At 43.6% G+C, this 20,108-nt stretch overlaps 1 protein-coding gene and 1 long non-coding RNA gene across 5 annotated transcripts; both read right to left on the bottom strand.

The window, feature by feature from the left end:
• Nucleotides 1-2,186: 2,186 nt before the first annotated feature.
• LOC148124978 (uncharacterized) lies at nt 2,187-7,352 on the bottom strand. Of its 3 annotated transcripts, XR_015744703.1 has the most exons (6): nt 6,887-7,352; nt 6,660-6,747; nt 5,935-5,989; nt 5,036-5,104; nt 3,250-3,406; nt 2,187-2,441 (listed from the first exon to the last, which is right to left on the bottom strand). It is a non-coding gene; the product is annotated as an uncharacterized LOC148124978 (long non-coding RNA). The 3 variants fall into 3 exon arrangements; XR_015744702.1 differs by lacking the exon at nt 6,887-7,352 and having other exon boundaries at nt 6,660-6,811; XR_015744704.1 differs by lacking the exon at nt 6,887-7,352 and having other exon boundaries at nt 6,514-6,805.
• A 3,364-nt stretch (nt 7,353-10,716) lies between these two features.
• APOC1 (apolipoprotein C1) lies at nt 10,717-19,215 on the bottom strand. Of its 2 annotated transcripts, none has more exons than XM_026715480.2 (4): nt 19,075-19,215; nt 16,715-16,786; nt 15,921-16,071; nt 10,717-11,235 (listed from the first exon to the last, which is right to left on the bottom strand). In XM_026715480.2, the coding sequence occupies exons 2-4, from the start codon at nt 16,770-16,772 to the stop codon at nt 11,160-11,162; spliced, it is 285 nt and encodes a 94-aa protein (XP_026571265.1). In that variant the 5' UTR covers nt 16,773-16,786; nt 19,075-19,215; the 3' UTR covers nt 10,717-11,159. The 2 variants fall into 2 exon arrangements, with proteins under 2 accessions (XP_026571265.1, XP_026571266.1); XM_026715481.2 differs by having other exon boundaries at nt 16,715-16,783; nt 19,075-19,212.
• Nucleotides 19,216-20,108: the final 893 nt, after the last annotated feature.

Raw genomic sequence — 20,108 nt, 5'->3', positions numbered from 1 at the left:
AATAAATCCCAATGCTCGTTCCCCAAAACTAGAAGGATCTGACGTGTAACATCACAGAAGGTGGTTTCAAAACATCCCCCATTTTGTCCCTCACTTCATGCTGAGGGGAATTACTCCACCTGGCATTTCCAGCTCAGAAAAACATTTCTCCCCCACGCCTCCTTCTGTTACATCAGTTTGCAAGGTTCAAGGGGTCACTGAATGGTCTCCTTTTCTGAGCTTCCAAAAGAGGGAAACTCGGACCTCACTAAAGAAGCCAAACCCTCTGTCGTCTCATAAAAAGGATTGTAGGTCGTCAGAATAACAGAGTTGGAAGGGACCTTGGGAGGTCTTCTAGTCCAACCCCTTTGCTCAAGCAGGAAACCCTCTGCCATTTCAGACAAGTGGCTGTCCAATCTCTTCTTAAAAATCTCCAGTGATGGAGCATCCATAACTTCTGGTGGCAAGTCGTTCCACCGGTTCATTGTCCTCACTGTTAGGAAGTTTCTCCTTAGTTCCAGGTTGCTTCTCTCCTTGTTTAGTTTCAGTCCATTGTTTGTTGTCCTGCCTTCAGATGCTTTTGAGAATAGTTTGACCCCCTTTTTTGGGGGGCAGCCCCTCATCCTTCCTTTCATTAAACTAGAGATATCCAATTATATATATTGGACTAGATGACCTTCAAGGTCCCTTCCAACAACTCTGTTAATCTGTAAATATACAGTACGTACATACATACATACATATGTGTGAATGTGTGTAGAAAAGGGCAACAAAGATGATTAGGGGATTGGAGGCTAAAACATATAAAGACCAGTTGCTGGAATTAGGTAAGAATTGGGTATATATATAAAATATAAATAAAGTAGCTTGATACCCGTGCTTCGATACAAAACTATGTGGTCAGGCTTAGTTTTGGGATGCCTACCAGCATCCATCAGTATTCATCTGGCTAGCATCTTGTCAGTGTGTGAGAGAGTCCAGGGTGCTTTGGAAACTGAAAGAGTATTTGCTGTGAGCAAGAGGGAGACAGCAAGGAGCCTGGGTGTGGCTTAGCTGAAATGTTCTGTGCTAAAGCTGCTTGCTGCTGTGAAATTAAAACTGGAACTAAAAATCCTCTCCTCTGCTTGTGTTTTGCATTTGGAACAGATTTCTGTTCAGTGGGGAGGGAGAGTAGAACTCCTTAGCATCAGAGTGTAATAATAATAATAATAATAATAATAATAATAATAATAATAATAATAATAATAATAATAATAATAATAATAATATACATAATACAGAGGTGGTATTCAGATGGTTCTGACCAGTTCTGGATAACCGGTAGCGGAAATTTCGAGTAGTTTCAGAGATCCAGCAAATATCACCTCTGACTGGCCCTGCCCCCATCTATGCTCCGCCTCCCAAGTCCCAGCTGATTGGCTGGGTCTTCTTTGGTTGCCCTGCACAGGAGAACGGAGCTGGAAAGCAGGTTAGTGGGGTGGGGAAGGAATGGGACTTGGCAGTAACCTTCACCCAGGAGTGGGGAGGGAATGGAGATTTTGCAGTATCCTTCCCCTGCCATGCCCACCAAGCCACACCCACATAACCAGCAGTAAAAAAATTTGAACCCCACCATTGATGTAATACTAATGCTCTGATGGTCATTTTGAAAAATCCTTTCTTTGTGAGCACCTAGAAGCCAAGAGGAACATACGTGCCAAATTTCAAGTTTGTAGGCTTTTTGTTTCTGGAGATTTTGTGATGATGCTTGAGTCATTTTCACTTTTATCTGTATAGATTATTATATATCTGGATCTTTGGTTGTTTGGTTTCTCCGTAGATTGTATCTGGCACGTTCGATGAAGTCTCATTCATCCTCTTCAGGCTTCTGTCTTCAGCTCTTGCTTCTCATTCACTCTGAAGCAAGGCTGAGCGGATATGAGACTCATCAGCTCTTCCAATCTTGAGCTGACAACAAGATCCACTCAAATACGAGAACCTCAGAAAACAAATATTATATATACTTGTTATATATATATATATATATATATATATATATATATATATATATATATATATATATATATATGTGTATATATATATATATATATATATATATATATATATTACGGAGGAAAACCAAACAACCAAGATCCATATATATATATCCCTTGTACTTCCACAAACAAATCCATCCCCAAGCTGGAATCAGAGAGCTGTCTGGAGGCCTCAGTAGAAACAAACTTTATTCACATGCTAAGCAGAAGGGCATCGCTCTCCCACGAAAAAATACGGAAAGCCAGACCTGGAATCTCTGGGAATATTCTCTGTCTCTCTCTCTCTCACACACGCAAAGATTTGGGGGACACGGCACAGGGAGGGCTGCCTAGCAGGCTCCTTAGTCATGCCAGAAATATACCACTTGATCAGTGATAATGTTTTTATAGGTTTCCACAGTTGACATGAAGTTGTTATAGCTGTTCCTGGAAAGGAAGAAAGAAGAGAAGGCACCTTTCAAATCGTCAGCCCCAGAGATTTCTTTTCACGGCATATAATCCTCGACTCATACAACCAAAACAGAACCCGAATTTTCTGTGGCTAAGCAAGACAGCAGTTAGTTGAGTGGATGCCCCCTTTGGGGGCCACGGTTTGTTAAGGAAATTGACTAACTTCGCTTTGTTGGAAACCAGGTCGCAAAAGAGGATCACGCAACCCTCAGAGGCTGCAACCGTCATAAATACACACCAGTGGCCAAATGGAGAGGTTGCAACGGTTGTGTGAAAACCAGACGTAAGTCATTTAGGAGAAGATAAAATTGGCTTTGATCCAGTCTTGGGGAAAGCCAGCTTGGTGACTCTGGGCCAATCACCAGGAGACAGGGAGTTCTAGTCCCACCTTGGGCATGAAAGCCGGCTAGGTGACTTTGGGCCAATCACCAGGAGATGGTGAGTTCTAGTCCCACCTTAGTCATAAAAGCCATCTGGGTGACTGGGCCAATCACTTGGAGAGGGTGAATTCTAATCCTGCCTTAGCCATGAAACCCAGCTGGGTGACTTTGGGCTAGTCATTCCCTCTCAGCCCAATCTACCTCACAGGGATGTTGTGGGAAAACTAATAATAGGAAAGAGTATTAGGTACGCTCGCTACCTCAAGTTACCTATAATGTAATAAAAGAAGGATAAAAAAATTAAAATAAATAATATCAATAATAAACATAATCTACCACTGATCAGAAAGGAATGTAATATTTCCTTGGGGGAATTAAAAAACCTACCCCTGTCATTTCCTTACCAAACTCGCTGGCTGACTTCCAAGGATTTGACTTTGTCTACCCAGGAGTTAGTCACATCGGTGACGTAATCCAAGTACCCCTTTGCCGCATCCTGAATTTGGGTCAGCACGGTTTTTTCCTCAGCCTCTCTCTTCTGTACGGTGTAGCTGAGAACCTCTGGGGAAAAAAGCCAGAGAGAACTGAATGTGGGCGAACAGTGAATCACTTTGAGTTTGGTTGACGAGACGTTGGCTTGGGTTTCTTCTACCCAGGCCCTGGTGGCGATTCCCACCTTTGGGATCAAATAGTAAAGTAAAATAATAAATAATAAAATCATATATGATATAAAACGATAACATAACATAAAATAATAAATAAAATAATAAAACAAAATAAATAATAAAATAAAATAACACAACACAACACAATATAAAAATAAAATAATAAAATGAAATGAAATGATGAAATGAACTAATGAAGTGAAATAATAAAATAAAATATTTAAAATGCAGGTAGTCCTCGACTCACGACCTCAATTGAGCCCACAATTTATGTTCTGTGAGACATTAGTTAAGGGAATTTAGCCCCATTTTACAATTTTTTCTTATTTACTTACAGATTAAGAGTTGGAAAGGACCTTGTAGGTCATCTAGTAAGCTCCCCTCTGCCCAAATAGGAGACCCTACACCATTTCTGACAGATGGCTGTCTTGCCACAGTTAAGTGAATCACTGCAATTGATAAGTTAGTAACCCGGTTGTTAAGTGAATCTGGCCTCCCCATTGAGTTTGCTTGTCAGAAGGTCGCAAAAGTGACCCCCTCCCAGACGCTACAACCGTCATAAATATAAGTCAGTTGCCAAGCGTCTGAATTTTGATCACGTGATCATGGGGCTGCTGCAAAAGTCGTAACTGTGAAAAATGGTCCTAAGTCACATTTTTCAGTGTCGTTGTAACTTAGAACGGTCACTAAATGAGCCATAGTAAGTCAAGGACTACCTGTAAAGAAAAAAAATCAAATCAAATCATGAAATAAATAGTAAGAGGGGCCTTGCAACCCCAAAACAAATGGATCAGCCTTGGAACACCACTGGCATTGACAAATTTCCCCGTCAGTCAATTGCAAAAGGCAGCCTGGCTTGCAACGGCTTCCATCCTGCGATGAGGTTTGTAACACCATCCAACAACAATCTCTGGCTCTCGCGGGGAAGGACTCCATCAGCGGGCAAAAATGCCAAATCCAGCCCGAACATCTGGCTGACGGTCAGGGGTGGGATTCAAAAATTCCAGCAACCAGTCCGCTGCCCAGTTGTTCAGTGGGCGGGGCCGTGGTGAGTGGGGCCTACTAGAACTTCCTATGACCGGCTTCTGATGGGCCTCCGGAGCCTGGAAGAGGCTGTTTTCACCCTCCCAAGGGTCCAGGCCCCTCCCCTTGGCCACTGGGAGGGTGAAAACAGCCTCCTCCAGGCTCCCGAGGCCTACCGGAAGCTGGAGATAGGCCTGTTTTGCCACTTCCGGTTGTTCCAAGGAAGGCCATTTTTCCCTCCCAGAGCCTCCATACGGATCCTGCCTACACTTCCCTCCATCGAAAATGGACCTCATAGATACTCCAGGGAGGGGAGGGGCGGGAGGGGCAGGGCCAGCCAGTTGGGTGAAATACCGGTTTGGCGAACTAGCTGTAACTTTAACACCCGGTTCTCCCAAACTGGTCCGAATCTGTAGAATCCCACCCCTGCTGACTGTGCGGCGAAGTGAAATGAAATAAAAATACGTAAGATGAAAGAAAAAGCGTTTGGATGAAAACTAACCTGAACAGAGTAGGAGCAGCAGGGTTGAAACAACCAACAATTTCAGGCTCATTTCTGCAACCGCTTATCCTAAGGTTTGGGACGAGAAAAATAGGCCAAGGTAAACAAACATTGGGAAAGCTCTGAGGTCAAATGCCTTCTTTGACATGGCTGATCCTGGTTTGATGGGTGGTTTATCAACGACGCCTATCAAAAAATCCACCGATCTCAGTGGGCACCAGACACCCATTGAAATCCAGTGACTGAGATCCAATCACATACTTAAACTTTCAAGCAGAGACCCCCAAAGTGGTTTGCAAAGACAGAAAGGACCAGCACTGATGATGTTATCTAGTTTGGTTATGAAACGTCTGCAAGAAAACCACCAAACTCAAAGAGCACCGAAGACCCTACAATCCTCCTCCTCTTCCTCCTTTTCTTCTTCTTCTTCTTCTTCCTCCTCCTCCTCCTCCTCCTCCTCCTCCTCTTCCTCCTCCTCCTCCTCCTTTTCTTCTTCTTCCTCCTCCTCCTCCTCTTCTTCTTTCTCTTCCTCCTCCTCCTCCCTGCTCCTTTCCACAAACCCCACTCCTTTCTAGAATTGATGATATTACCTAGCTAGGTAATGAAACATCTGCAAAAAAAACCAAGCAAGCTCACACAGCACCAAGAACCCCCTTGTGTCAATCCCAAACTACAATTACTCTCCTTTATTAATTCCATGGCAACAAAGACTGTAAAATCGGATTAACTAATTTAGCAATCGCTTTGCTTAGCAACAGAAATTTTGGTCCCAATTATGGTCATAAGTGGAGGATTCCCTGTTTGTATCTCCTTTCCCATCTGGAAGGAGTCTGTTTACGGCATAGGTGCACGATGTGAAAAATTCCAACTGCTATTTTCTAGAAATGACTCAGCTGTACCTGTTGGTGGCAGATGGGCAGTTTCTTCTCTGTTCCTTGGAAGGTTTCTGAAGACCTAAAATAAAATAGATGAGACACTCTGGTGGCCTGGAACTCAACGAGTTATACATACATCATTCTGGGCTCTCCAAATGCTTAAGGCACCCCCTGGCCCCCAATCCTGATTGCTTGCAAAGACAGGATGGTTAAACAACAATGCTCAGAGAGGACCAAGGACTCCGCGATTCAAATATTAAGCAAAAATTATTTTCTTCTATCGGATGAAAAGCTGGTTCTCTCACTTTGGCCCTTGTAAAGGTGTTTTCCGACAGGCAAAAATTACAAAAACAACAACAAGAATGAGGCAATGAGCTTTCTGATCTTTAGAGGGGGGGAGAAAAAAATCCACCCCCGTTTAGAACCAGCAAGGTCTCTACAAAATTGGACTAGATGACCTACAAGGTCCTTTCAGCTCTGTTAATTTGTTAAAAGTGCTAAGGTGGTTTGAGACGCGAGACTTGTTCCTAACATCCAACTTTGATCCTAGGCTGTTGGCGTAAAAAGGCTGGCTGAATCCTGGGGCTGCCTCTACTACCACACCTGGTTTGTCTGTTCCACCAAAATTAGGACTTAAGAATCCCCAAATAACATTCTTCTTCTTCTTCTTTCCACACCCAACTATTCCAATTTCACTGGCTCTCTTGCCCAGACGTGGGGTAACTGCTTAGAGGTTCCATCACACTCACGTTTTCTTATCCAGCTACAGCGGGGAAGAGTTGGATCCAGCTGGCGCTTGTATGAAAAACAGGAGATTTATAGGGGGCTGAAGTCTTGCTAAAATGAAAAAAAAAAAACCACCAACAACAAGCAAAATGATTGCCCACCTTCTCCCAAACTACATACCTCTCCTTTTCCTGTTCAAAGTCTAAGTAAACAGAATCAGACCGTAAGGGCATGGGGAAACAAAACTTACCAATGATCTTTGAAGCATGATGAAGGAATCTGGAAGGATATCAATTCTGATATCTGGTATTTGTGGAGCTGCCACCAATCAGGAGTGAAAGAGCCACTTTGATTGGATTTACTGCCCGCCATCAAGTGGTTGGCCCTTAGGGACCACCTGGATAGATCTTCTCTTGATAGACAGCTTTATCCAAGAAGATCTAGGTAGATATTCTACGTTCTACCTTCTAGGCGAGCATTCTCCAGTGATGAGGCAGGACCAGAAGCAATGGATGGAAACTAATCGAAGAGAAAACCAACCTTCAACAAAGGAGAAATGTTAGGGAGAAGCTCCCTAACAGTTAGGACAATTAATCAATGGAACAACTTGTGGGTGCTCCATCTTCCACAGGTTTGGAAGAAAAGGTTGTACAGCCATTTGTCTGAAATGGTGTAAGGTTTCCCGTGTGAGCAGGTGGTTGGATTAGAAAACCTCCAAGAACCCTCCCAACTGCGTTATTCTGTGACTATCTAGATCTCCTGGCCTTTTAGTTCTGCCCAAAGGTCCTCTCATTGTTTCTGAGTCCATCTACCTTGCTTGGGGGCCATTCTCTTCTTCTCTTTCCTTCCATCTCTCCCAGCATCAGAGTCTTCTCCAGAGAACTTGGCCTTCTCATAACGTGTCTAAAATAGAAAAAATTGACCCTGGTTGTTTGTGACTCAAGTAGGAAATCTGGGTAGACTTGTTTGATGATCCATCAGTTTGTTTTCATGATGGTCCATGGTCTTCTCAGTGGTCTTCTCCAACAGCCAAGTTCAAAAGTGTCAATCCTATTGTCCAAGTCCAGCCTGAACCATTAGGATCTAGAATGTTCTACCTTCCATGTCATCTGTATGGGATATGTCCTGTCAAATCACACGTTTTATTTCTTGTTATTTACCCATTTGTTTTGGCTGCCCCATGCATATTATAATTATTATATGGACTCTGGGAAGCATATTTCAAAATAATACCCAATACAAGGGCAGTTAAAATAATAAGACTCAATTAATTAATTTTAAAATTGTTAAAATTTGGACATCCTCCCCTCCTGGGAGCACTGTTGCATACAGTACAGGTAGTCCTCAATTTACGACTGGTTGTTTAATGGCAAAAAAAACCTCACACCCCATTCAAGAGAGTGGATTTGGACTTACGACCATGAGATTTGCTTAACCAGCGCTACAAAAAGATAGTTGAAAAAGTTGGGCCCGGTGATGTGAAGCCTCAGCTTATGACCCCATTGATTGAAGACAGGGATTCTGCTCCCAATTGTGGTCGTAAGTGGAGAACTACCAATTTGTGGCCAGATGTTGAGGCTGTACGCTGTGGTCATAAAGTTGAGGCTGTTGGAGACTTTTCAAAGACGAGTTCCTTCTGCATCCAGGAGAGATCCAGCAAACATGGAAGTCAGGAAGAAACGGTCCTCTTTGTAATAGCAAAGAATAATAATAACGATCATAATTATTGTAATATTCAGTATTGTAATATCCTCAACTTATGACCCCAATGACTGATGGAATTCTGGTCCTAGTTGTGACAAAGGAGTATCTCTACTAGCAAAAGTATTAAAAGGGATCATTTCTTTTCCATTTCCATGTTTTTCTGATCTCTTCTGCATTCTGAAGGACCTATAAAAAAAGTCTATGAAAACTTTTCACAGCAGAGCTTTGGAACAACTACGGGTCCAAAGGAATATTTACTCAAGGATCCAACGTGATGAGTAGACAGAAGTGAGAGAGACAAGGACAATTTGTTTAGATTTTAAGCAATATTTGCTCCCGGTCACTGATCAACCAACTGTATCTGAAGGAGGCCTTCAAAAATTGTCTTCTAAGACCAGCTGGAGCAAAAATCCTTGTTTGAATGGTTACAGAAATCCAGAGATGTTTTTCCATTCTGGAAAGAAAGTATGCTTGGAGTCAGGCGTAGGATACGAGATCCCCCTGGAAAGGTTGAGATTTTAAGCGCAGGGCAAAATATTTTCGTTCCAGATTTCAGGTACTCCTCGACTTACAACCAAAATTTGGACAATAACAAGCAACATACTAATGTTCGATTCTGGCTCGCTTTAGTAACACTCATGTTTGCTCCGAGCCTCTTGTCTCTGCCAATTTCTCACATTCTGCTCGATGAGCCAGCTAAATATGAGCCAGCAGTGTACAAAAGGCAATGCGATCCTAAATTGCATTAACAGAGGGATGCGATCAAGATCAAGGGAGGTAAAAATACCACTCTATAAAGCCTTAGTAAGACCACACCTAGAGTATTGCATCCAGTTTTGTTCACCACACTATTAAAAAAGATGTTGAGACTCTAGAAAAAGTGCAGAGAAGAGCAACCAAGATAATTCGGGGACTGGAGACTAAGGCATATGAGGAACTGGGCCTGGCTAGTCTGGTGAAGAGAAGAACTGGGGAGACATGATAGCAGTCTTCCAATATTTGAGAGGCTGCCACAGAGAGTAGGGGGTCAAGCTGTTTTCTAAAGCATCCTGAAGGCCAGACAAGGAATAATGGATGGAAACTGAACAAGGAGAGATTTAACCTGGAAATAAGGAGAAACTTTCTGACAGTGAGAACAATCAACCCATGGAACAGAAGTTGTGAGAGCTTCATCCCTGGAGGCTTTCAAGAAGAGACTGGACTGCCATCGGTCAGAAATGGTGTAGGTTTTCATGCTTGGACAGGGGGTTGGACTAGATGACCTACAAAGTCCCTTCCAACTCTGATCATCTGTTATTTGTTTAAAGCTGATATTCACATTTAAGTGGTTCGACATTCCTTTCCTCCAGATTTAAGCATTTCAGATAGCAATTTAGTCTAACATGGGATTTTTGTAATGCCAGCTTTCTGGAGGCAGGGGACGGGCGTACAGATACTTTTCGACGTACAACCACCATTGAGTGCAACATTTCCACTGCTAAGCAAGAGAGTTGTTAAATGAGCACGTTACCCCATTTTATGACCTCTCTTGCCCCAGTTGTTAAGTGAATCACTGCAATTCTTAAATCAGTAACATGGTTCAAAGGGGAATCACATGACCCCTGGACGCTGCAACTATCATAAATATGAGCCACTGAAAAAAAGTGACTTATGACCATTTTTCACACTTATAACCATTGCAGCAACCCCACAGTTATGTGATCAAAATTCAGGCACTTGCTCATATTTATGACGGTTGTATTATTCCAGGGTTAGGTTTCTGACAAGGAAAGGCAATAGGAAAACCAGATTAGATTAACAGGTTAGCAGAGTGGGAAGGGACCTTGCAGGTCATCTAGTCCAACCCATCCACCCACCCCCACCCAAGCAGGAGAATCACTTTACAACTGCTTTACTTAACAACTGCAGCAACTCACTTAACAAGAAAGCTTATAAAACAGGGCAAACTTCACTTAACAGTTGTCTTGCTTAGCAACAGAAATGTTGAGCTCAATTGGAGTCGGAAGTGAAGTATTGTCAGGGCTCCGACAATTAAGATCATGTCTCTAGCGGTATCTCTCAGAGTTAAAAAAATTGATTTATTAGGCGTGACCATGTCAGCGTTACCTAGGTACAGCCAACTCTAAGACACATCATTCCTTTCCCCCTTGACCCTGGTCTTCCCCCCCCACCCCCTGCCTGGATGTATATTGTCCAATGGGACACATCCATAGCCAAGAGTCATCAACCATGCTCTCCAGTCATAATCTTGGGCGCCAACAGCTTTGAGCTGCCAAGGCCATTATCTGAGGCATTTAAGGAATGCACTGCTTTCCCCCACTCCCTTTCTGCTGGCAACTAAAACGATCAAAGAAGTATTTTTTAGTTGACAAGTACTACCTATAAACATTTATTTGGAAAGTCACTTCATCCATTTTTTTAAAGTGGTTTTTGTAGGGCAAGAAGGAAATGTGAAACATATTTGTGAATGCACTCAAAATCAAATCTGGGCCCCGATCTTACAAAAAGGAAAAAAAAATGGTCAGGGCAGGACAAAAAAAGAAAATTTGAAAATGTAAAGGGTTGTTTTTTATTTTTTAATCCTAATTGTACCACCCTGATATTCGTTGGCGACATTTTAGAAAGAAATGATTGGAAACAACTCGTACTTAATTTTTTTTTTCTTCTCTGTATTTATGTCTAATGATGGGTTGAAAAAGTAGAAAATGAAAGGTTGGAGTTTCTGGTCAACCTCTCTCGAGATTTATTTATTTTTTTCCCACTGCTACGGTTGGGATTACATGACCATCTTCTCTAGCACTGGTGGAACCCAGGGACATTCAGTCAGATCCATCTTGGGAGGTTATGGATTCAATTTTTTTCTTCAACTTCTGGAAACTCTCGGAAAGCCAGTTCCTGCCAAGGACAAGAGAAATGATGAGTTGGTTTTTGCCACCCCCCAAAGCTCCCAAACTCTTGCAATGCGGGAAAGACCTTGGGAGACTACATTAAGAGAGGCTGCCAAGGGAACAGTTAGATAAGAGGCAGCCTAGCCCTCAGCCGCACAGTGGGTGAGGGAAGAGAGGAGAAAGGGACTTTCCTGGTTGTTTCTGTGATAAAGGAGACAGGGAGAAAATTGTAACTTTCAAACTGGCCAGATTGGGGTGTCAACCTCGATTTCATGGAGGGCCGCATCAGGGTTGTGTTTGACCACGAGGCCAGGGGTGCGTTTCAAACATTTTTACCACTGGTTTGGTGGGTGTGGCTTGGTGGGCACGCTTTGCTTGCACACACACACACACACACACACACTTCGCACATGTGCATGCATCAAACGTGCACTTTGAGCAGGCACAGAGGCCTCCCGACTCGCCGCCTGCAATCTTGCACTCTCCCTGTCGCTTCAGCAGCTGCTGTGTAGCAATCAGCTGCGTGGTGCATAGAAGCTGGGCTTCAAAAGCAGGACATACAGGTGAATATGGGAGCCTGGCCAGGTGTGTGGGCCCAACAGCAGAGTGTTGGAGAGCAATGGTTTGGTCTCCACTACTCATCGGCGCTACCAGCTCGGCTGAACCAGGCTGAACCGGTAGAATACCACCACTGCTCGGCGGGGGAGGGGCGTCTGTGTGTGTGGCTGGGGGCGTGGTCAAGGTGGGCGTGGCCAGCTCAACATCACTCATCAAGGCTCCATTTTTGGCTGCGACGGCTTCCTTCGGCCCTCTGCCAGAGCTCAGGGAGGCTACATGCAGCCCGCCTGGGCTACATTTTCGCTGGCAGAGGGCTGCAGGAGGCCGTCGCGGTTGAAAACGGAGCCCAAGTGGGCTGCATGTGGCCCTCCCAAGCTTTGTTTTCACTAGCAGAGGCACTGTGGGCCAGTCCTTCACTGTTTCCAGGGTGGGTCCATGAGCCAGATCTAAGCACCCCGTGGGCCGGATCTGGCCTCCGGGTCTTGAGTTTGACACCCCTGGGCAAGACTCAATGGTTAAAGATGCCGAGCTTGCCTGATGGAAGGCTGACAGCCTGGGTTTGAAACCCGAGCTCCACACGACGGGGTGAGCTCCCGTTCCTTGCCTCAGCAACTGCCTACCTAGCAGTTCAAAAGCATGCCAATGCGAGTAGATAAATAGGTACCACTTCAATGGGAAGGTAACAGTTGTTAAGGGAATCCAGCTTTCCTGTTGATTTTGCTTGTCAGAAGGTTACAAAAGGGGATCACATGACACCCCACCAAGGACATTGCAACCGTCATAAATACATGCCAGTTGCCAAGCATTGATCACACAACCCCTGGAGATGCTGCAATGGCCATAAGTGTGAAAATATACGTTGCTTTCCTCAGGGCCCTTGTAACTGAGCGGTCACTAGATGAACTGTTGTAAGTCGAGGATTGCCTGTATATTGTCAAACATGTTTCTTTCCATCCTCCTGTTCTGCCACATGGGTCCGCTGCTTCCCAAAATAGGTTTCACCTTGGACTTCAGGCTTCCCCGCTTCATACTCGATCATAGAGAGTCCATATTGCTTAAGACGCTAATCCTAGGATAATTTTTTCAAATCACAGATGTGCTAATTCAGGAACCGGTTTGGCTGTTTCGCTGAGCCTCCAGCAAGAATTCCAGATGATCCAGCTGCTTGCCAAAATCTGACTGGCACTCCTTGGCAGGGATTTAGAAAACACCTGAGAGGCTGTCATAAAATCATAGGGTTGGAAGGGACCTTGAAGGTCTTTCAGTCCAACCCCCCTGCCTAAGGCAGGACTGTCTCTGTGCGGTGGAATGCTGTCTGGATTCCCAGCAGGGAGGGGCTGGATTCCAGAGAGCAAAGAGGCAGCAGAGGAGACTAACTCAGTTAATCAGAATAGAGCTGGAAGGAATCTTTGAGGTCTTTCTAGTTTAACTCCAGGGGGGCGTGGGCTGCTACCGGTTCGCAACGGTTTGGACGAACCGGTTGTTAATTTTATGGTCGGTTCAGCACACCGGCAAATCTCTCCCCTGGCTGGCTCCACCCACCCTGCCCTTCCCACGCAGCCCATTTTGGATTGCAGGTAAGTGGGGGAGGCTCGGGGAGGGGGAAAAATGGGCCTCCTAGAAGTTCCGGAAGGCTGGAAACCCAGAGAGTCTCCGGAACTCGATGAGAGCGAAAACCCCCCTCCCTGCAGCCCATTTCTGCTCCCGGAGTGGTGCAGGAGGCTGACTAGGCCACGCCCACCATGGCCACGCCCACCCAGCAACCGGGCAGAGAACTGGTTGTTAAATTAATTGAAGCCCACCCCTGTCCAAACCCCTGCTCAAGCAGGCGACCCTATACCCGTGATGGCGAACCTATGGCACGCGTGCCGCAGGTGGCACGCAGAGCCATTTGTGCCGGCACACGAGCTGCAGACAAACTTACCTCACTGCACATGCACGCGCCTCACAGCTGATTTTCGGCTGGTTTGAGGCCTTTTTCGGCTTCCCAGAGGCTTGAAAAAAGCCTCTGCAGGTCGAATAGGCCCGTTTTGTCACTTCCTGTAATACCGGAAGTGATGAAATGGGCCTATTCAGCCTGCAGAGGCTTTTGTCAAACCTCCAGGAAGCTGAAAAAGGCCTCAAACCAGCTGAAAATCAGCCGTGAGGCACAGTCCAGGTAAGGGGGTGGGGGCCGGGGGGGATTGCGTGCGCATGTGCACGGGGTGGGAGGATGCGCATTGCCTTCTGGATGCTGGCATTGGAGCGCCAGCGCGCACACAATTTTTAGCACAGGAACCCCAAAAGGTTAGCCACCACTGCCCTATACCATTTCACCCAGCACTGATGATGTTCCCTAGTTTGGGTGCTGAAACCTTTGCAAGAAAACAACTGAGTTCAGAGAGCACAAAGGACCACCTAAACAAACTCAGCGCCCCACTTCGGGGTCCTTCTTCCCCCTAGGATGTTCTCAATGGAGCCCTCTTGGGCTGCTCTATATCTTCATCTAGTGGTGGGTGCTGCATCTGTCAGGCTCCTCTGCCTGCAAATGTTTGTTCCCTTTGAGTAAATAGAATTTTGCCTCTTTTTTTTTGGCTAATCTAGACGGCTGATATTCCCTTTTCGGCTTCCAGGCTCGATAGGTCTTCATTTTCTGGTTGATGGAGGAAACAAGTCCGTTCCGGAAAGCTGAACTACAACTGAAGCTTTGCATCTGGGATCCCAGCTTCTTAAAAATGGGTCTCCCTGTGGATCGAGAATTCATGGAACCCAATCCACAAGGAGAACCAGAGGCAATTTCCCTCCCCCCACAAAAATATTTTGCACCCTTTTAGCTCTGCTCAGATGCCAGCTGTTTACTGATGGAAAGCTGACCTTGGCTAGGACATTTTCCGTTCGTAAAAAAAGGGCGATGATTTAAGAAGCCACAAAAGGATGAAAAATCAGGCCGGGAGGACAGTCCGTGAAGCAAAACCCCAGGAAAATCTTTAATCCTGGAATGAGTTTCATCGTTGAGATAAACAGGGAGAGAATGTCACATGCAACGAAGGAATGATGGCTTTGCAGGCAGGGAATTTCCCACCGTATGAATTGCTTGGATTATTATTATTTTTTCAACAAATGCTCAGCTCAGGCAAATACACTGACATTTAAGTCGTGGGTTCTTGCAAATTGGGTGGGGTGAGAGAATCAGGGGATGTCAACGTGCATCATGGCCCCCTTTATGCTAACGGGTGGAAATCATTTACTGTCGCTCCTTTACATCATGGCTGGATCGGTTCGCGTCGCCTAATTCCTGCTGTTTGCACAAGGATGTTGTAAGCGCTTGGGATGTCATTGTGGCTTCTTTAGCAACATGGATGGGAAGGGAGCATTTAATTATTAATTTTACTCCTATTATGGGATGAGAGTGAGGTGTTTATGGTTGGCCGAGGCAGGAACGGATCAAGAATTAATCAATAGAGGATAAGAACTGGGCGGCTGCAGATGTTCCTGCTTCCATGGTTTCAAAATTGGCAGAAGTGAGGAAGAGCTGCAGAAAAACTTCCAAAACTGAATTATGAAAAAAACCAGGACGTGGAAGCAGAATGGAAGAAACATACTCCGGGGAACTGTCTCCAGATTTAAGAAGGGGAAGTTTGACGCTAAATATTAAGATGGGCTTCCTTTGGTTGATGTACTTCAGATGTTGGGTTTTTCTGGAGAATTTTTCTTCTTCTTCTTCTTCTTCTTCTTCTTCTTCTTCTTCTTCTTCTTCTTCTTCTTCTTCTTCTTCTTCTTCTTCTTCTTCTTCTTCTTCTTCTTCTTCTTCTTCTTCTTCTTCTTCTTCTTCTTCTTCTTCTTCTTCTTCTTCTTCTTCTTCTTCTTCCCCTTCCCCTTCCCTTCCCCTTCCCCTTCCCCTTCCCCTTCTCCTCCTCTTTCCCTCCTCCTTCTCCTCTTTCCTTCTCTTTCCCTCTCCTTCTCCTTTTTCCTTCTCTTTCTCCTTCTTCTTCCCCTTCTCCTTCTCCTCCTCTTTCCCTCTCCTTCTCCTCTTTCCTTCTCTTCTTTTCTTCCTTCTTCTTCTTCTCTTTCAATTCTCAGCCAAGATGGCTGAACCCAGGCCCCTCACCACACCTTATTCCCCTCCTAATAGTTATAGTTGGAAGAATGTGTCACCTGGTTTTGTTGCTGAATTCGCTGTTGTGGAATTCACGGAGCGCAACTTTGGTCTTCTCACCAAGGTTATCAACAAAAGTCTGGACCTCCTTTTGAAACTTCTCAAATTTCTCGGCCAAGGTGGGCTCTTTCCCACCGTCTTCATTGGAGTCTTGGGATAAATAAATTGAAACAGCAACTTTGTTACTTGCTGATACACAACGCTAAACCCACACTTCATGTTGAGTTCATATAACAAGCATTATTTACATCCAAACAAATAAGCCGTGCTTAATGTAATAATCTGGTTCACAAATCATATCGGGACCATACTTGATCTCTCACAAAATACTGAACTGCAAACCACCCAATTCTGTTTAGCTTAGTCCGGCATGTTGTGTGAATCCAGCTATGTGTTGAGAAATTGACACAAGGTTCAATAAACTCAGAACTCAGAATGAGCAATGGATATTTGGGGTTGGAGTGTACACATTTTTGCATCATGTATGCTATTTATTTGTGCAACATTTGCCTCTCTCTCTCTCTTATCTGTCTGTCTATCTACCTATCTGTCTGTCTCTATCTGTTTATTATCTATCTCTATCTACCTGTCTTTCTCTCTCTCTATTATCTGTCTGTCTATCTCTCTATCTATATTATCTGTCTGTCTATCTCTATCTACCTGCTTGCTTCTCCCTCCCTCCCTCCCTCCCTCCCTCCCTCCAAGAGTTCCTTCTAGCAATCCATCACATTGAAGGGGAAGGGGCCTGTTTTCTCCCGCCAGTGAAAGCTTCCTCTCCTTCCCCAGGTCTTACCTGCCACCACTGCAGACAAAGTTATCAGGAGGACCGCAACAGCCAACACTAGCTTCATGGTTGCACCTCCTGCTGGAGCAAAAAATAAAATGCTTAATAAAAATAAAATACAATAAAATAATAAAGCAAAAGAAAATAAGGATGGAATAGATAATAATAATGATGATGATGATGTAGAATAGAATAGAATAGAATAGAATAGAATAGAATAGAATAGAATAGAATAGAATAGAATAGAAAGTAGAGTAGAGTAGTATAGTATAATGTAGTGTAGTGTAGAGTAGAGTAGAGTAGAGTAGAGTAGAATAGAAGAGAAGAGAAGAGAAGAGAAGAGAAGAGAAGAGAAGAGAAGAGAAGAGAAGAGAAGAGAACAGAACAGAATAGAAGTAGAGTGTATAGGCTAAACTAGACTAGAACAGAACAGAATAGAGAGTAGAGTAGAATAGCAATCGCAATCACAATCGCAATAGCATGATAGCCAGGCAGAATAAAACCCCAGATTCAGATATTCCTCTGATTACACAGATCAACCCATGTCTGCAATTTCATTTTAGATTTCCAAAATTTGCAGCCGAAATGGACGTCCACAGATCTGAAAGCCGCACACCTGGTATGCATGCTACGTATGGCAAATAATGTTCCTTAGTAAAGCACTTTACTCCAGTGCCCCATAACCGTCTCCTGGAGCTGCAGAATCACAAGATTTGTAGCCCTCCCCCAAAACCCAAAGAAGAGGGGGGTGTCCAGCTTGGAATCGCTCCCTTGAGGGGTGCTCTCCAGGATGAACCGAAGGCCAGTGTGCAAGGAAGAGAAATGTTGCAGTGGAAAAAGCAGAAAAATTGCAAAAGATGGGTGTGTAAACACCCTATTGGTAATGGACTAATAGCAATTAGTACTTGGCTAATAATTGATTGGCCAATAGAAATACTATACCAATTACTAATAGCAATTATATAACAACCTTGTATAATATATAAAAATGGTATTATTATTATTATTAGATCTTCACGTGTTCCTCATTCAACAGACAAAACCACCATCCAGGCCTCAGGGAGTGTCCAAAATATAAGGATGAAAAACCTCGGCTGCCTGGTTGTGATTTGACTTTTTTGACCTCCCTAGACTTTCTTTCTTTCTAACTTTTCCACACTGGTGTTTTAACAATCCTTGCCTTATGCTTCAGCAGAGGGAAGCACCCTAAACATGCGTGGGGGGAAAACTCCATCCTCAGGATGCAGAATCACAGAGTTAGAAGGGACCTTAGAGGTCTTCTAGTCTAACCCCCTGCTCAGGCAGGAGACGCTCTACCAGTTCAGACAAATGGCTGCCCAATCTCTTCTTAAAAACCTCCAGTGATGGAGCACCTACAACTTCTGGTGGCAAGTTGTTCCACTGTTCTCATTATTAGGAAATTTCTCCTTACTTCTAGGTTGCCTCTTCCTTGATTAGTTTCCATCCATTCAGTTGCTTTAGAAAATAGATTGATCCCCTCTTCAGAAATGTTTAATTTTGATTATCTTACTTTCATTTTTAAACTGTTTTAATATAATAATTATTTATGGTTTTTATATTTTTACAGTTATTCATACACCTCTCAGAGTTGCTGTACAAAAAGGATGGGTACTTTCTAAACATGATAAATACACAGCCTAAATAAAATAAAATGTGTTGTTTATTGATTTCGGAAATGGTTTTGTCTCGTCAAAACAGGACAGTGGAGCCACAGATGCTCCATATGGTCTTGATTAAGAAATACATTAAAGGATCGAACCAATTCTCTATTAATATTTTTGTGGATATAATTTAATCTCTTGAAAGAAAAATCATTTTAATCATGCCTCCGTATCTTTTTATACTGGCAAAACAGTTCCACATCTACAGAAGAGTTAAATATTATATTTCACTTAAAAATTAAATTTTCATTTCATTCAAATTCATTACACTTGGGTGGGTGGGGGTTGTTGTTGTCCTACTTCATTAATTTAAAAAAAAAATCAATAACAGAAGAAGTTACAGGTGTCAAACCCAAGAATGTCCCCGAGACGAAACATAGCAAAAATGGAAAAATCTCTTTTTACATTTCTAAGCCTCCAACGCTGCTAATATATATAAAAAAAGAAAGCCTTCATCCTTAATCCCAATCACCCCCGTAACATATTCTCCATAAATCCCCCATGCTGATGTTTTGTTTGGTATTAATTAGACCAAAAAACATCTAGTTATTTTAAAATGATAAAGAAATCATAGTGGGTTTCTTTTTCTTCAAGCGGAATGATTTGATGGGAACATTCTTCCCTCTCCATGCTAACCAAAGTTGGTCTTAAAGTCTTCCCAACCCTCTTCCGTTGCCATTTACTTACTTGTAGCTGTCAGTGGAGACAATATTCCTGAGTGGAATTTGCAGCTCCATCCAGTTGCGGCTCCCTATAAACCTGCCTCCAGCCTCCGTCATCGTCCCCCTCGGCAAAGGATTAAAACCTGACCCAATCTTTTTTAATCTCCTCCCTGCAGTCAGATTACTTCATTTTCTGCAGGAAATGAAACATCAGCCAGAAGTGGATTATGGGTTTTTGTTTTGTTTTCCTCCCTTATGGGTGGAAAATCCAGTTTTTTTTCTGCCTGGAAGATTATCTAAGGCAGTAAAAAAAAAAAGAAAAAAAAGGAGGGGGGTAGGGGGAGGGAAGGAAAGGAAGAAGGAATTAAAAACAGGAATGGAGAAATAATACTTCTTCAATTATCTGCAGCTTGAGCAATTGAGGGAAAATCGGAAAGTTTCTACTTTCTCTGTCGGTGAGAGTCAACCACCTTTCAAAGATCTTTAAGCGATGGGATAGGGAAAGTTTTGCTTTTTTTAGAAATAAAAAGTAGACTGTGAGTCGTAAGAAGCAGACGTCTTATCTTTAACATTCGGAGGGACCGATCCAGGGGAAGGCAGGCCCTAAACTTCCAAACGGAATGAATTATTTAAAAAAAATATGAATTATCAGAAATATAATATAAAACATCGTGACGTCCCCGAAGATGCCGACGAATATACCAGCTAAGTTGCCAGTTGTGTTTTTTTTTTAGATGTCGAGAAAAGCAAGCAGATATTTTTTTTAAAATTTTTGATATATGAAAACAAGCAGGTGGTTTTGCTTGCCCCAGATGCAAGCATACACAAACACGCAGAGGGGCTGTTGTTAGCCTTGGGTTTTTCCTTTTCATTTAATGCCGTTTAGTTCATTATCAAGTGTTTTCGGAGAACACTGGGAAAGACAGGCGGTCTGATTCATTAGCAACGAATCCCAGAGCCCGCTTAACTATGCCAAGAACAGGGAAGTGGGAACTGAGAGAAAGAAAAACGGGAAGCTATTGTTAGCCCCTGAGTAAAAGCCGAGAGGTACTGCATGCA

The sequence above is a fragment of the Pseudonaja textilis genome, chromosome 10, assembly GCF_049901715.1.
Source record: "Pseudonaja textilis isolate UNSWEBS1 chromosome 10, rPseTex1.2, whole genome shotgun sequence".
In the NCBI taxonomy this organism is placed as follows: Eukaryota; Metazoa; Chordata; class Lepidosauria; order Squamata; family Elapidae; genus Pseudonaja; species Pseudonaja textilis.
The sequence above is the reverse complement of the archived record's forward strand: the minus strand, read 5'-3'. Positions and strand labels throughout refer to the sequence as shown.

What these genes read in the sequence shown, in the direction of transcription:
- APOC1 (XM_026715480.2), bottom strand. Translation starts at nt 16,772, where the DNA reads ATGAAGCTAGTGTTGGCTGTTGCGGTCCTCCTGATAACTTTGTCTGCA. An exon ending in TTTGTCTGCAGTGGTGGCAG is followed by an intron (nt 16,072 to 16,714) that starts GTAAGACCTGGG and finishes ATTTATCCCAAG; the next exon opens with ACTCCAATGAAGACGGTGGG. An exon ending in GAATTCAGCAACAAAACCAG is followed by an intron (nt 11,236 to 15,920) that starts GTGACACATTCT and finishes TGTCCTTGGCAG; the next exon opens with GAACTGGCTTTCCGAGAGTT.